Source organism: Aythya fuligula, chromosome 15 (genome assembly GCF_009819795.1).
Source record: "Aythya fuligula isolate bAytFul2 chromosome 15, bAytFul2.pri, whole genome shotgun sequence".
In the NCBI taxonomy this organism is placed as follows: Eukaryota; Metazoa; Chordata; class Aves; order Anseriformes; family Anatidae; genus Aythya; species Aythya fuligula.
The window spans coordinates 10,177,337-10,190,318 of record NC_045573.1 but is presented as its reverse complement, the minus strand read 5'-3'; the positions used below and the strand labels follow the sequence as shown (position 1 = coordinate 10,190,318).

Genomic DNA, 12,982 nt, shown 5'->3' with positions numbered 1-12,982 from the left:
AAAAACAAAGAGGGAAGTAATTTTATGGAATGTTAAATTTCTGAGAATGGTATTTTAAAATCTAATGTATAGCATCAAAGTTTCAAATAAATAGTCATTAAAAGTGTGTATGTTTAGCTGTGGATAAATCAGTTTACAACAGTTTGTGCTTACACCTGAATACATAGACAGAAATCAACATAGTACTGAATTTATGTTTTTATCATTTGTGTTATAAATCTATGATTTTTTAAACAAAATATGAGGGTGGAAGTTAGTGGATTTAGAAAGATGATTAAGCTGTAAGTCAACAGTTAAAAACGATACTGTTTTGGCATAGAAAAAGCGAGTGCGGTTTGTCTTTCCAATGGCATTGGCAAACCAACCATGAAAACAAAAGGTGAAAAGGTGCTTTTTGATTGCCTTTTTGCTTTTTTTTTTTTTTTTTCTGGTTTGGTTTGCTTTTTTTCCGCAAACACAATTCCTATTACTTTAGCATTGTTTCCCATACCAATTTTTGACAGCAAGAATCCCAGCAACATGAAAGATTGCGATAAGCATGAGGCATCGATGATGGATCTTGCTGACACTTCTGGTAAACAGTGGGAATATTTTGCACTGGAAGTTCTTGAACACTGAGAATCCTATTATTCAGTGTAGCTCTCCAAAGACAAAATACAATTTTAGATACTGAATTGATATAATGGGAATAATGCCTCACTAATAAAATTTAACAAGTAAAACTCAGATTGCAAAGTGTCAAAGCAGTAGACGATGCTTATTCTTCTAAGGATTAACTTTGTTTTCAGGAGAGTGTTTGATGACAGCATGTATCAATACTTAATAACAAACACCTGTGGAACTAAACCCTTATTAAATAATTATGATGATGATACAGAAGTAAAAGTGGACTCCCAAGGGAAATATATAACTGTTTTCTAAGGTCAAACCATATTTAAATATTGAACTTTTCGTCTGCTAGATGGTAAATACATGCCTGTACTATTGGGCAGCATTTCAAAGTACTTTAATCTGTACTCCGATGACAGCAAAATGAGTCTCATCCCTTACATGTGCTTTTCAAGTTTAAAGTTGTGTGACTCAAAGCTACCTATGTAATAGTCTGTCACTGCAACGCTCTCTTCTGTTATGACAATGTTTTTTGTTTTGTTAATTAATCATTCAGCCTTTTAAAATGCATTATAAAATATAAAAGTATATTGCAAATAATTTTTATTCCATAGCTAATTATTGCCACTAAAGGATAATGTCAGTGATTAACTGTATTTCTCCCAAATATGTTTTACATTGATGAATATTTTTATGAAGATATGTCAAATGTATCTGAATTAAAAGCTCTCTAGAAGTAAATTATAGAATGCAAGACAGTAATCTAATATAATTATTCTTATTGCACAATAAATGAAGACAGAGCAAAATCTTCATTGTTGAGTCCAATTGGGAAAGGTTATATTGAACAGAGCTTATGAAGATCTACTCAATATCATTCAAAACGTATCCACTGGCTAAAATTGCAGAAAGGGTACATGACATTCTCACTGGGTTTCCAATAACATCGTATCTGCCAAGAAATACTTTAGAATAAAGAGGAAACCCAGTGAATGTATGCAGTGACTTCAAGTTCACAGTTGTATTTGATTATAGACACGGGATACAATCCCTGAGTCCTTGTTAGCGGTGCAAGCTATTGTCTTTTCTATTTGCTTTAGTTTATTATTTTGCTTGCGAGATTAAGTTGAAAGGTTGATTCCAAAGGCAAGCAATTAGTAAGAACTTTGTTAGAGTTCTGACATATTACACTAGGTGAAGATAGGTGTAGGTGTTAATAAAAGGCTACTGTGTGTAGTATATATTAACATTTTCAAAATTATCCTTTCTTTTTTTTTTTTTTTTTTTAAACGAATTAAGGGAAAGTACTGCAGTCAATGCTTAATGAGATATTTCATTTGTTTTACTGTTTTATCTTTCCTAAATAAACTCACAAGCTCTCATTATCAGGTTGTAATTAAATTCCTTGAAAATCCTTATTGGTGTTTCAAGAAGGTTCATAGCATCTTCTCATAAATCAGCATCATGAATCTGAATTAGAATCTGAATGTAAATTACTAACATTTTTATATTAACGATTGTGAGACTGAACACACATTCAGAACTGATTAAACATCACTGTCTGACACTGAATGACTGAATTGCAAGAGAACAGCATCTTTAGACTTGAAGTTTGTATGGGAAATTGCGTGTCCAGCATGGAAGGTTTGGAGCTGTAATACTCTTCCTCTATAGCTAAGAAAAAATCCATCACCAATTTGTTAATTCTTTGAAGTTCTACTAGATACTGTAATTTCAGTTGAAATCCGTATCTAGAATTTAATTTAAAGTGGTTTGAAAAGTGGTCTCAAGAAACTATGTTAAAAAAATACAGTATTTCTTTTGACATGGCTGGTGATGGTGATGTGGGCTTTTTCTTTGGTGATTAGTTTCAAGACTTACGTAATTTAAAAGTAGAATCTTTCTTCCTTGTTGTATATAACAACCAAAATGTACTCAGTAGCCGTCTCTCAGTTTACTTTAAGCCTATCGGCTTTTAGGTTAGGAACTATCTAAAGTATCTGATTTTTTGTAATAGTGTTAAGGTGCTTCCTGGGTAGACCATGGATCAGTAAAATGAGGTTTTGCATTCTGGCCATGAAAACTAAGGTTTGAAATGGAAACAAATTCCCTGCGCTTACTGACTACATTCCCTTCTCTCTGTCACAGCATTATAGTTTCTTGTGAACTAAGGACATCCTCCAATTAAGCGGGCCCTTTTATTCTCCCTCATTCTTCGCTGTCTCAGTGCACTCCATCAGCAGTACTTCTTCACTTCTTCTTCTGTCACTGTGCATCTTTTGGAAACTTATTGGTGTTCTCCATCTCCTCGCTCATAAAACATGGCTGGAGCCATGTTAAAAAAGCATTTTACTGTAATCAAGCAACTTTGATACCAATGAGGCCAAAGATAGTTATTTGTTCAGTCCTTTGCATTGTGCATCCCTCCATCAGAACAATGTTTTTAGTAGAGCTTCAAGGCCCCTACCAACACAAGTATATTATTAGAGTAATACCTCACGTTCTCTGTGACTACTTCTTTGTTATTACACAAGTAAGTAAATTAGTGTTTTATATCAGTAGGAATTGGGCTTATATAATGCAATGCAAACCCATACACTTGTTTATATCAGATGATGTTATATTTGTAAGTTAAACATAAAAATAATTAGTTTGCCAAAGAGCTCTGCATTCAACAACAAAAAAGCATATTCATGAGGGATGAAAAAGACTGCAAAAAAACTCTTGCACATTCCAACTGTATTTTCACAGTGTCAAACCAGTGACAGTTTCTCTCACTGGAAAACAGGGACTGAGCTTCTACTTACAGCCATGGGGGAAGTACAGGAATACACAATGCAGAGTGTTTATTCTAATACGTGAGAACTTCAAAAAATACCCTCCTCTTTTCACATTTACTGTCTCAACACAAAGAAATAACAAAAGTTAACTTATCATAAGGCACCCATTACAGAAACGCCTTAGCTTTGTTTTCAGCATTAGCATTTGTAGTCAGTAAGTATCCAGGACAACTGACAATCAAATGCAGCAGCAAACACATTATTCCCTTGCATATATTTAAGAAGAGAAAAAGTCATTTTAGTCACGTGTGCTGCAAATCCTTGGCCAGTATTAAAACCAGCTATTTTGATACAGCAACACTTTCTCCTTTCAGTGATGTGTTTGCAATTCCCTTCTTTTTTGTTATGTTAAATTAAAAATGAAGAAACTACTTACACATGTCAAGCTAAGTAAAAGCTAACATTTTTCACCTTAAAACCATCATAATCTAGAATTGTCTACCCTTTAAAGTCAGCTGTATGTTTGAACTCTGCATAAATGCTTTAAATATGAGCGCAAGGCCAGTTATTATTGAGGAAATACTAACCAAGCTTTTACTGATCATTAGGAAAAGTGACTGTGGATAGCACTAAGTATTTGTTTCATTGTGCCATAATAGATTATGAATTAGAAATAATAGTAGTAATCACCTTCCAGAAATGAGGATGTAGCTAGAAAGCCTCCTAGCTCCTGCTGCACTATTAGTATAATCCCAACAAGTTAAATAAATTGCTGACTGCTAACACAATAAGTAGAAAAAGAAATCCTGAATGCTGCTGCTTTCTTAAGGTTCATGAAAGTTAAATAGAGATGAACAGAACTGATCTCAAATTCTGCAGAAATGTTTGCTCTTGGTTTTGTTTTCAACATGCATGTCTGTTTTATTTTATTTAACATGCCATGCTAGAAAACTTGAATGCTGTGATTCTTGGTAGATAACTGCTGCTTGTTTACAAAGCACTATTCCATTCTAATGTGCATGAATGGGGTGAAATAATGAAAAAGCAATCCTAAGGAAAGCACATTACAGAAAGAAAATTATGGCAACTAACTACCACTAAGGGCAAAGTGGCTTTCACTAATGAGCATCTAGGTTGTCTGGATTCACATGGGCACAGAAAAAAAAAAAAAAAATGTTTTTCTAGAATCTCCAGTATGGCTTTTCTTTTCTGAGTATGAGAAAAGAAGGGACAAGAAAGTCGGTAAACTGCACTTCTTAGACTGCAGGACACTGAAAAGAAATGTCTACTTTTGGCCTTCCATTGCACAGCTGATTTTGGCAAATATCTGTGCTTACTGCAGGCAGCTTAGAAAATCATTGTTTTCTGGTAACAAGGAGTCCAGGGATAAAGACACATTCATTTTCAGTGTCAGATGTCATGCAAAGTTTGTCCCATGCAAAGTTTGCCAGCCCACTTTTCAGAGCTGGCAGCATCAGCAAGATGTTTTTTCAAGAGGGCAGAAACAGGAACTGACCCTTCAAATCAGAACATTCTTAATAAAGTTTGGCCTTCAAAAGTTTGTCTTCAGTATCTTGAAAGACACAATATGGAAATGGTATATAATGCCTAAGAAATTACTCCTGCCCTCTTCTTATCTATGGACCAATGTGAAAAGTACGTCACATTTTTAAGTTTCATTTCAAGATGGCTGGTAGATAGAAAGTGGTAACTTAGAAAAGAGAACTTAAAAATATATATATCAAAGTGTCGATTCTATAATTTTGTTACCACTTCATTTTCTCTGTCTAAGTAAAGATTTGGAATAGAATTCAGTCTGGTTTATTTCCTTGTAAATATATCCCCAAAAGCCTGTCACTTTTTCAGCACTACTAGTAGGTAATGCTGCTCTGACAATGGTTCAGCAATATCCCCACTCTTGCAGTGTTTCAGAACTCCACTATAAAATTTCAAATCGCTAAGATACTGGGCATAGAGTATTTGTCTTAATAATGTTTCTTTCTAAAGCTTTTTCCCTGCACCATAAATGCACATGCACTCAACATGCTTTAATCATTTATGATGTATTGGCTAATTTTACAAGGTCATTTAGTCATGTTTTAGATGAGTTTATGAGGGAATATAGTGGCAACAAATACAAAATAATGATTAAATGTATAGAATATTGGTTAATCTGAATTCAAATCCAAGAAACTTAATGGGTTTAAAGACCTGCTGTGGTATATTGTATATTGAAGTATACAAAGATTTAAGTAAAACAGTGTGAAATTACAAAATTCTAGACACAATCAATGCAGTAAGGATCTATTTACTTTCTGGCTCTCTTCGTTAACTGGGATTCTTAATAAACATTTCATGTATGAGAGAAACAAAGGATTGTACCCTGAGTTCATTAGCATTTTGCATTTTCCTCCTTGAAAACATGGTCACAGGGAGGATCAGAAGAGATCAAGCAAGAGCTAATACACAGAGCAAAGAGAGAGAGATAGTGCATATCCTCCTTAAACCACAGGAGCTTAAAGGGGTTAGAGCACCTTTGATTGAGAGAGAGAAGCATAAGTTCCCCTCGAGAAGTGGCATGTTTTTACACAATTAGAGTTGTTCTGCTGCAGTATGTAGGTACCTCCCCCTCTGCACTGTACAACTGCACAGACCCAGGTGGAAGTACTTTGCTGGCAAGCAGTGCAGACAGATTAGATGTCAGAGCTCACTATATGTGGTATCTTTATTAGAGGTCACAGTTTTAATTCTCTGTTATCCTGTAAACACATGCATAAGAAATCACAGTCAGCCTCTACCACAAAACAAGTATCAAGAGTGCATGCAGCACGAGTCATCTCTTTCTCTCATTGTCCTTACCCTGTTCCCCCAAAAGAAGGGAGCAACAAAATCTCACAATAACTGCACAGTGCAATCTGAATAAAACTAATTCTTTGCCCAGCTATAAGCAAATTTTCTGCTTTCTGCGGTTACAGAAAGATAAGGAAAAGACCTGTGCATATAGTTTAAATGTTTCAAACCACAAATACCACTTCAGGAAAAGTATATTTGCAGTAACATGCTCAACTACCTTGATCTACAGCACAGAATAAAGCCATCCACTGCCTAATAATCCATACCTTCCTGAATGACACAAACTTATAAATATATTGAACTTAAAATTGTAAATATATAATCTAAAATTTCTATGTATATATGCATATAAATGATATAGATGAATACAAAATACATAAACATGTGCAAAGTAAAATTACACTGAAACTGTTCATGAAAGGAAAATTTATCTGAGCATGAGAAAGATCTGCTCTGTGGTCTAATACAAGACTGAGAAATAAGGTGCCTAGGATTTCAGAACCCCTTGAAATGTCACCATAGTTCCTCCGAAACTCCAAGGTGTACTTTTTCCTTGCCTTCAATAGCAAACACATAATATCAGGCACAGAATAAAAATAGTATTTAAAAGAAAATAATAGCCTTTCTCTCATATTTCCATTACAGAAAAGAATGAGAAAGTGAAAACCACATACAACTTTATGCTCTCCAGGAAAGTATTTAACTATTTTACTAGCAGAGATGATATAACAGCCTAATGAGACTACTTTCCTATTGGGTGTTACAGCTGTATGAAACGTCTCGTTAAATCTTGCTGTAAGCTTAGCCATTTCTATTTTGATATAACAAAACATAGAATAAGGGATGGATTGATGAGCTGAAGAAAAACACCAGTTAGGAGACAAAAGTACAAAGCAAATATTAGTCAACCAAGACACCTAACTAAAATAAGCACAATAACTCTTTTTCTAATCAAAATGGCTTGCCATTAGTGTTGCACTATTTGCACCAGGAAAACCTAGATATTTCTAATTCTGTGATAAAGAATCTTCCTAATTTGCAAGAATCCTTGTGCCATCTATCCTCATTTAACATCCACCAATATTCATTCCATAGTACTCATTTTAGTGCCAGCATTCCAAACATTAATATAGTTCTAATGCAACTTACGTAAATTATTTGGAGGAGGTCTTGTATCCATGTTTTCATAATGTTGCACGTGTACTACAATGTTTAGATCTCTTTCCATATGATCTGTTGTACAAGGACCTTGAGGTCGCATAACGTCAGCAAGAGCCCTGAAAAACAAACAAACGAAATCAGATAAACCTGTTGCAAAATCTGTAAGGTATTTGCAATGCTTTACAGTTTATTTAGTTTGAGATACGGCCCATCATAATGTCTCAGGACAAATCAGGACTTAGATTCATTGTGAGACTTTGCACCTAAGGCTATTTAGCCTGCCTTAGTGTGCTAGCAGTAATAGACACGTTAAGTTCTTCAGCTGTCTTGGCTCTGTAGGAATGTAATTTTAGCTTGTTGAGACTTGCAGAGTTCTGCCATTGCCTGTGCTTGGTGACTGCCACTGCAGCTCTGCCACTGCACTCAGCTGGCAGCTGAGCAGCACAGCACCGGCCCCTGCAGTTATCCTCACACCTAGATTCCCAGCAGGGTCTGCTGAGGTTAGCTCCCATGCATGCAACTAACTGCACAGAGCACCCACCACGCAGAGGTCTTGGCCATTTTTCTTGAAAATTATTATCAAAGATGAAAGGTCACCTGACTGTAGCAATCCAGTAGGTATAGCACCTGCCATAATCAGGGATTTAAACTGTTCCCATACAGAAAGGGAGCTAAAAATAGTCTTTTCTTACTTCTGTGACAGCCACCTGATCATTAAGACAGACCACAGCTTGCATGGCAACACTGCTGGCTTCCTTGAAGCTAGTTCAGAAACAGGATGAAACCTAATGGAAGGACAGAGAGCAAGCAAAAGGGGTCCTAAAAGTTAGGCCAGGCCCAACCAGATAGTGGTTCGGGGGTGTTCTGCAGCATTGCAGGCAGAAGCTGTATCTGACGTATCTGTGATGGGTTCATCCTGTGCTTGTGTATTTTTTCCAGACTAGTTTCACTGCCAAGCAACCTGCCTGGTAGAACTGTGTTCTCAGGCACATAGGTAAGCATGCACACCTGTATCAGCTACCTTTTAAGCTCTGAAGCTCTCAGCATGACATTACCTACCCCTCTCTGTGATGCTGGGCCATGGATTTCTACCACTGACTCCGCTAGGAGCAGGATGAGCCCCTAGGTACATGCTGTGTAACTACCTGCTGAAGCTCAATGGTACAAAATAACTGGCCTGCCTGCAGAAGCTGTTCACTTGGGCAAAGGACAGACACGGTGGGTGGAATGAGGGTCTTCAGGGTTCCGTGCAAGGCCTCTCTGTTCACGTTAATGCAGCACTGACCACTATTTGCCTCTAATTTTTAGCTCTTTTGAGCTAGTTTTTAAGGGAATGGCTGCATCTTCTGGGCACTGTGCCCTTTTTAGTTTAGTTTAATTTTCTGCAAAAAATATATACAATGTCCCAGATAGCGCGTCAAGGAAGACTAGCTTATAAACTAATAAATAAATAAAAATAACCACATTCACTCGTGAAAGCCACAAGTACCATCTAGCTCTTCCACTGCACTTCTGTGATATGTTGATTTCTTGATCAAGAAGTACTGTACTTTTAAATATTAAATAGTAGCTTCATTTAAACTACAGAGAGGAATTCTGAGCTGGAGCTTGCTCTCAGATTGCAGGAACATTGCTTTGGTACACATCTGAATGATACTGATGTTTCCTTGTGTTTATAGCTAGCATTGTGTTATTAAAATATTAGTTACAGTTGTGATCAACATGTTACAGAGTACTCTGTTGATGCTGTAAAAGGTCAGGAGATAGCAACCAAATGATTAATGGTATCAGAGCAATGTTCCCATTTGAAGCAATGCTTATACAGCAGAAATAGCAGAGCTGGCCTAGATAGCAGAAAAATAAAAATTCACTAGGAGAGATCTCACAAAGGTATGTAGAAAATGGTGCAAAAGGAAAGCATTATATTGCAAAACATAGTTTTGAATACGTGGGCACCAAAAGCATCAATATCTAGTCAATTTATGCAATATTTCTTTATACAAAGGAAATTATTGACATCAATATTCTTATTCCAGAGAAATTACAGGTGGAGAAAAGTCTGGGAAGGGAAGAAGGGCAAATGAAAGTTCCTAACTTGGATGTGCGAGTTAAAGCTGTGTGATCTCATAATACATAGATTAGTATTTCCCAACTTTGTGAGAGAGGGTTTTCAGAAATGCTTTCCTCATTGCCCTTAATCTGATTGTAAATATTGTTCACTGTAGACTTTAAATAACACCACATGTGATAGCAGATTAACTGCTGCCGGTCTGTGAAAATGCCAACTAAGTTTCCTACCATTTTAAGGTGGCTTTTTTTGAAGAGTTTTTAAGGAATGAGCTGTCCAATTCCAACTGCATTAAGGAAAAATGAACTTCTCATAATGAAGTTGTATTTTTAATAGCGTGGCACCTATGTTTGTACTGTGTTAGCCAAAGTTATGATCTTCTCAGGATGGAGTAGGTCACATAACAAAGCTTGTCCTTATCTTCCACTGGTGTAAGGGAGAGTTAAAAATGTGTGGTAGCTTGTATTACTGAAGCACAAACGAAATGCTGTACCTGTATTTTGTTCTTTTAGGGATTTGTCCATATAATGTAATTGATACAGGGAGTTTTGCACCCTAGAACATAACATGCTTGAACAGATGTGTGCTTCAAAAACTTCTGCATAGGCCACCAAACTGTTTTAATACCTCCATGCATTTGTCTCACCTGAATCATACAAAATAGGTCCCACTGAAAAATTATATATATGCAGAGGATCTTTATCCACACCTTTGCTGTATTTGATGATTTCTTAAGGAAATGCAAACTACAAGATAACCTTCTAATCAGGTAGCCGTATCAGTATGTTCTGTATATTGCTAGTGACTGTAGCATTACAGAAGTGGAGAAATGTTACCTATGTGTGAGTTCGTGCCCCAGAACTATCCAAGCATCACAAAACTTCAGGATTTCTCTTGCCACAGGATTTTTCTCTTTGGATATATAATATAACTTACAGATGTTATAAAAACATGTGGAGCCATACATTTCCCTTATGGTTATAAGCCTGAAGAAGCTGAAACACAGGTTATTTCATGAAAGGTCAGTTGTCATATTTTGCCTCCAGAACTGGGTCAAAACCCGTGAGGGAAATAATTTCACACATAGGATTCAGTATTTTGGCAAGTCAGACTATTTTTGGCCCCAGGTACATGCCTATTGAATGATCAACAAAAGGCTTGACTTGTGAGCTCAGCACATTGTGAAGGATAAAAGAAGAGCTCAGATGGTTCATAATATTCGGTAAGCTGCTAACAGGCTGTCAGAAGCACTGCTTAAAAAAAAAAAAAAAAAGATCTATAGAGTACGAGTATGATTGTAAATATTGTTCTTTCAGTTCCTGGTTTGTTTGCACATTCTCCGCAAGGATTAGGGAAGAAGACAAAAGTGTAGCTTTATTTACAGAAAAATCTCCTCCATGGAACAAAAGTAAAGCATTTTCCTTTTCTACAAATTTTCGAGACAGCATTCTCCACTTTAACTAGGGAGCCTAAAAATCTCATTGCTGTAGTCTTAAGCAGCAAGCACATGCTGCCCTCATATGCCTAGCAGAGCTTCTAGGTCTGCTTCAGGAGGCAGATCCCTTCTCTGTTTCCTTTCAGACACAATGCTGCCACATGCGTTCCCTTTGCCATGTCTGGTACCATACACCATCTTACTCCCTTGCTCTCTTAGAAGGCAGGAGGGTAAAGAAGTTACGCTGCTTGGACCCTACTCTTACTGCTTAGCTCTTGGACACTGTACCCAAGGGAACATTTATCTCCTTTGTCTCCTTTTAATGTCAAGTAACAAAGGGAGAATGATATAAACAATGTATTATCATGTGATGTCTAAAGGCAAATGTGCCATGTAGAGTTGATACTGTCCTTCCCTCTCCATTTTCATCTTCCATATTTACAGTTCCATACCAACAGCAAGGTGATTAACTGAAAAGCACTGATCTAACAAGAAAGAAAATGTCAGCAGTTCCATACTTGGAGTCTTTTTGTTTAAAACAAAAGGAGGTAACAAATTCCCTAAAAAAGAATAAATTTTGACCTTTTTTTTCTAAATAGATTTTCCCACTAGAGATTTTTTTACTATGCATTGTTTTCACTGCATAAGTACATTTTCCCAATGCTTTTTCATTGTTGAATATTTCAGGAAAAATCAGGGAAATGAATAGAGCATTCTTGGTTTGTTTTGGTATAGCAGTAAACACAATGTATTGAAAGACTATAGAAACTACACTCACCGAGTCTGTGAAGTTTCCTCTATTTGCATATTGTACCACTCTAACACACACGTGTCTTACTTCAGCAGCAGATTACTGACTATAAGATGAAATAATATAAGGAATTAATGTGTGTGGCACACTCTTACTTCCTATTTACAGATCATCATTCTTATTCCCATGTGTCAGGTAGCTGTTCATATATTTTAATATAAATAAAAAATGGAAATACATTATTTATACCAATTGTATTTGGTTCACTTTTAAAAAACTCAGCCCTCATAAAAAAGATCAGTTTATATTATGCATTGCTTTTTTGATAAGCAATGTCAGCCCTTCTGTAGGTGAATCTTTTCCTAGGATGGAGAGGACTGCAGTGTTTTATGTATCTTTTGGCTAGGGGAGGGAAAGGAGACAATCTTAGCTAAGGAAACTGAAAACAAATCAGCCTCCATGTGTTTCTTGCTGCCAGCCAAAATGGAGTAACACTTAGTCCTTCTAATTTGGCCTACCTAACACTCTCAGTGCATTATACTTTTGCTTGTTAATAAGGTTCAGTACATAAAAGACGTAAGGGGTGTTCTTTCTGGTTTTGTTTTTTGTTTGATATTATAGTTATGTGTGATAAAAAATGGTGAATATGAATACAGGCTAGATATTACTTTAATTGCTGGTACTGTTAACTGCTTAAACAGATAAATTATTTGTTTCTTAAGCACTGCAGCCTCATTTGCACAGCATTAGTAGTGTAAAATGAACTAGGATGGAATATTTTAGTTAAACACACATCCGAGGACAAAGGGGTTACTTCAATTATTCACTCAGTGAACAGATTTTTAGATTGCCCAAGAGATTTACAAATTAATTCCTTTTACAATTAACAATAAACCCACCCCATGCAGCTGTAATAGGAGTATGAGAACTTTTTTTTTTTTTTTTTTTTTGGGGGGGGAGCAGTAGCGCTGCTTTTTCAGAACATGACTAGCTATTATGTGTACTGAGTGGGTGACTGTTTTTCCATGTGATCATGACTTTCCAAGTTGCTATAATCCTGACTTGAACATTTTCATGGTGAGGAAAGATCTCAGACAGTGTTAAGTAATCAGGGTAAGACATGACCTTTCTAATAACCACTTCAGAAACCTAATCTTTATGCACACATCACTGAAGGATTTCAGAATGATTTTCCAATCCCCTAAAATTCTCTTTCCAAAAACTAAGACAGAATATCCTTTCAGGATACTTCACACATGTACTTTAAATAGCAAATATACAGAGCTTCTTTAGCGAATATTTCTGTTAGTAGAAAATGCGATCTA

The 12,982-nt window shown here is 36.2% G+C and overlaps 1 protein-coding gene across 1 annotated transcript in view; it reads right to left on the bottom strand.

The window, feature by feature from the left end:
• The window catches only part of SHISA9 (shisa family member 9), a 177,766-nt gene that overhangs the window by 162,467 nt on the left and 2,317 nt on the right, over positions 1-12,982 (bottom strand). The window contains exon 2 of the mRNA XM_032197763.1: positions 7,392-7,519. Coding sequence (XP_032053654.1) covers positions 7,392-7,519 — 128 coding nt within the window. The remainder of the gene's footprint in view (positions 1-7,391; positions 7,520-12,982) is intronic.